Genomic DNA, 3,975 nt, shown 5'->3' on the forward strand with positions numbered 1-3,975 from the left:
GTGTCCCCCCCGTGTCCCCGGGTGTCCCCACCGTCGGTGCTGGCATCATCCACGAGGATGACCTCCCTGAGCAGGCTGGCGGGGGCCGAGTGCAGGACGCTGTAGACGGTCCGGAGCAGGGTGGACCAGGCCTCGTTGTGGAACACGATCACCACGCTGGTGCTGGGCAGGGGCGGGCAGCGCTTGAACTTCTGGTCGATGCACCTTTGGGGACACGCGACGGGGGGGGTTTGGTGGCGGGGGGAGAGACGGGAACGAGCCCTGGGGCCCCCCAGAGCCCGCAGCGGGAGGGCGGCTCCGGCTCATCCCGGCTTTGATTCCCATTCCTGACCCCCCCGGCTCATCCCGTCTTTGATTCCCATTCCCCCCCCCCCCGGCTCATCCCGGCTTTGATTCCCATTCCCGACCCCCCCTCTCGACTCATCCCGGCTTTGATTCCCGTTGGTTTTGGTTGAGCGAGTCCCATTCCCGACCCCCCCGGCTCATCCCGGCTTTGATTCCCATTCCCGATCCCTCTCAGCTCATCTTGTCTTTGATTCCCATTCCCCACTCCCCCCCGCCTTTGATTCCCGTTCCCGCCCCCCCTTTGTCCCCGCCGATCGCAGATAATCGATCGAACGGGGGGGGCTCCTCTTCTCCCTCCCATTCCCGGCTTTTCCCAGCCCGAATTCCCGCCCCCCCGGCGCAGACAGGGCTGGGGGGTCCCCCGTGGTTAATCCGGCAGCGAGGAAATCCCTGGATTTCCCCCGTTCCCCTCCTGCCCCCCGTCTGTCCCCGCACACCCAGCGGGCTCCGAGGTTGTTCCACCCGGCTGAGAAAAGAAAAAGTGGGATTTCTGGAGCGGGCGGGAATAAAAGAGGGAGAGAGGAGGGAGAGGGGGGAGATCCCGGAGCCCCCGAGCAGGTACCGGAGACACAAAGAGCGCGGGGCCCCTAAACCCGACCCGGGGGCCGGAACTGGGGGAAATGTTCATAAACAGGGGCGGGGTTCGGCTCTGCCGCCCTTTTTCAGCTCCCGGCGCCGGGAGATTCCCCGTCCCCAGGCGGGGTTGTGTCCCCCGGAACTTCGGGGAAGGGGGGCAACAATTTAAGGGAATGAGGGGCCAAATTCAAGGGAATAAGTGGCCAAATTTTAAGGAATATTGGCCAAATTCGAGGGGAAAAGGGACAAATTCGAGGGGAAAAGGGACAAATTTGAGGGAATGAGTGGCTAAATTTTAAGGAATATGTGGTCAAATTTAAGGGGAATAATTGGCCAGAATTTAAGGAATAAGTGGCCAAATTTTAAGGAATAAATGGTCAAATTGAAGGGGAATAATTGGCCAGAATTTTAAGGGAATAAGTGGCCAAATTTTGGGAATAAGGGGCTAAATTTTAAGGGAACACGTGGCCGAACTTAAGGGAATAAATGGCCAAATTGTAAGGAATAAGTTACCAAATTTTAAGGAATAAGGGCCAAATTTAAGTGAATAAGCGGCCAAACTTTAAGGTATAAGGGCCAAATTTTAAGGGAATAATTGGCCAAACTTTAAGGGAATAAAAGGCAGAATTGTAAGGGAATAAAAGGCAGAATTGTAAGGGAATACGTGGCCAAATTTGAGGAATAAGGGACCAAATTTAAGGGAATAACAGTAACATTTTAAGGCATCAGAGCCAAATTTAAGGAAGTAAGTGGTCAAATTTTAAGGGAATAAGGGCCAAATTTAAGAAATAATTGGCCAAATTTTAAGGAATAAGGGTAAAATTTAAGGGAATAGGGGCAACGTTTTAAGGCATCAGGGTCAAATTTAAGGGAACAAGGGCCAAATAAAAGGAACAAGAGCCAAATTTAAGGAATGGGGTCCAAATTTGAGGAACAAGGGCCAAACTTAAGGGAATAAGTGGCCAAATTTTAAGGGAACAAGTGACCAAATTTTAAGAGAATAAGTGACCAAATTTTGAGGAATAAGTGGCCAAATTTAAGGGAATAAGTGGCCAATTTTAAGGAATAAGGGCCAAATTTTTGGCAATAACGGTAACATTTGAAGGCACCGGGGCCGAATTTAAGGGGAATAAGGACCCAATTTTAAGGGAATAAGGGTCAAATTTAAGGGAACGAGGGCCAAATTTCACTGAATGGCCAAACTTAAAGGAATGGGGGCCAAATTTTAAGGAATAAGTGGCCAAATTTTAAGGAATAAGGGTAACATTTTAAGGCATCAGGGTCAAATTTGAGGGAACGAGGGCCAAATTTAAGGGACTAAGGGTCAAATTTGAGGGAACGAGGGCCAAATTTAAGGTAAGAAGTGGCCAAATTTTAAGGAATAAGTGACCAAATTTAAGGGAATCAGTGGCTAAATTTTAAGGGATTACGTGGCCAAACTTAGGGGAATAAGTGACCAAATTTTAAGGAATAAGGGTCAAATTTTAAGGAATAAGTGGCCAAATTTTAAGGCAATAAAAGGTGGGATTGTAAGGGAATAAATGGCCAAATTTAAGGCAATAATGGTAAAATTTAAGGGAATAAGTGACCAAATTTTAAGAAATAAGGGCCAAATTTTTGGGAATAACGGTAACATTTGAAGACACCGGGGCCAAATTTAAGGGAACTGGGGCCAAATTTAAGGAATAAATGGTCAAATGTTAAGGAATAAGTGGCCGAACTTTAGGGAATAAGGGTAAAATTTAAGGGAATAAGGGTAACATTTTAAGGCATCAGGGCCAAATTTTAAGGAATGAGGGCTAAATTTAAGGGAATAAGTAGCCAAATTTAAGGGAATAAGTGGCCAAATCTGAGGAATAAGGGCCAAATTTGAGGAATAAGGGCCAAATTTGAGGAATAAGGGCCAAATTTGAGGAATAAGGGTCAAATTTAAGGAATAAGGGTCAAATTTCTGGGAATAAGGGTAACATTTGAAGGCACCGGGGCCAAATTTAAGGGAATAAAAGGCGTAATTGTAAGGGAATAAGTGGCCAGACTGTGAAGGAATAAGTGGCCAAATCTGAGGAATAAGTGGCCAAATCTGAGGAATAAGGGCCAATTTTGAGGAATAAAGGGCCAAATTTTTGGGAATAAGGGTAACGTTTGAAGGCACCGGGGCCAAATTTAAGGGGAACAAGTGACCCAATTTTAAGGGAATAAGGGCCAAATTTTAAGGAATGAGGGCTAAATTTAAGCGAATAAGTGGCCAAATTTGAGGGAATAAGTGGCCAAATCTGAGGAATAAGGGCCAAATTTAAGGGAACGAGTACCGGATTCGCGGGCCCCCGCGGTTTTGGGGCTCTTACTCGGGGGGGCGGCTGTCGGGCCCCAGCGCCCTGTGCAGGGAGATGCGGTCGCTGGCGAAGGCGTTGAAGCAGTGCTTCTCGTAGCCCTTCTCCTTCTCCCTGCTCTCCTCGGGGCTCCAGCGCTCCTTCTTGAAGGCTTTCCCGTCGGCGCCGGGGCTGGCGGGGTCCTGGGGGGGTCTCTCGAGGAGGGGTCTCAGCTCGGCCGCCGTGTAGACCCCGGGCGGGCAGGAGCGGCCCCCGGGGGGCAGCGGGGCCCGGGGCGGGGGCTGCGGGGCCCCGATCTGCAGTTTGGGCATCGAGTCGCGCAGGTTGTGGACGGCGCCGAGCATCAGGTCGAGCACCTGCGCCTTGCCCTGCGCGATGTTCCGCAGCCACGGCTCCTGCTCGCCCCGCGCCCGGCGCGCCGCGTCCCGGGGCAGCGGGAAGAGGAAGAGGAGGAGGAAGGCGGCGCCCGCCAGAGCCGCCTTCAAGGGGCCGGAGCGGCGGCGGAAAAAACGCATTTTGGGGGGTTTTTGGGGGGTTTTTTGGAGGTTCCTGCGAGGTTTCAGGCGTGGTTCGTGATGCGCTGCTCGGCTCCGGGAAGCTGCGGGGAGGAGAAAGACCCGCGGGTTAAATCGCTCTGGGTGCGAGCCCTGGGTGTTAAAATATTATATATGTGTTATATTAATGAATATATTTATTATTATCATCATTATATAATATATATTAT

At 50.6% G+C, this 3,975-nt stretch overlaps 1 protein-coding gene across 1 annotated transcript; it reads right to left on the reverse strand.

The window, feature by feature from the left end:
• Positions 1 to 31: 31 nt before the first annotated feature.
• LOC113941645 (polypeptide N-acetylgalactosaminyltransferase 6-like) lies at positions 32 to 3,766 on the reverse strand (the record flags this gene model as incomplete). Its single annotated transcript, XM_027632795.1, has 2 exons — positions 3,267 to 3,766; positions 32 to 204 (listed from the first exon to the last, which is right to left on the reverse strand). Coding segments are annotated over exons 1-2 (673 nt in total), but the record flags the coding sequence as incomplete, so codon positions are not given.
• Between the last annotated feature and the right edge of the window lie 209 nt (positions 3,767 to 3,975).

The sequence above is a fragment of the Corapipo altera genome, unplaced genomic scaffold, assembly GCF_003945725.1.
Source record: "Corapipo altera isolate COAL_440 unplaced genomic scaffold, ASM394572v1 58276, whole genome shotgun sequence".
In the NCBI taxonomy this organism is placed as follows: Eukaryota; Metazoa; Chordata; class Aves; order Passeriformes; family Pipridae; genus Corapipo; species Corapipo altera.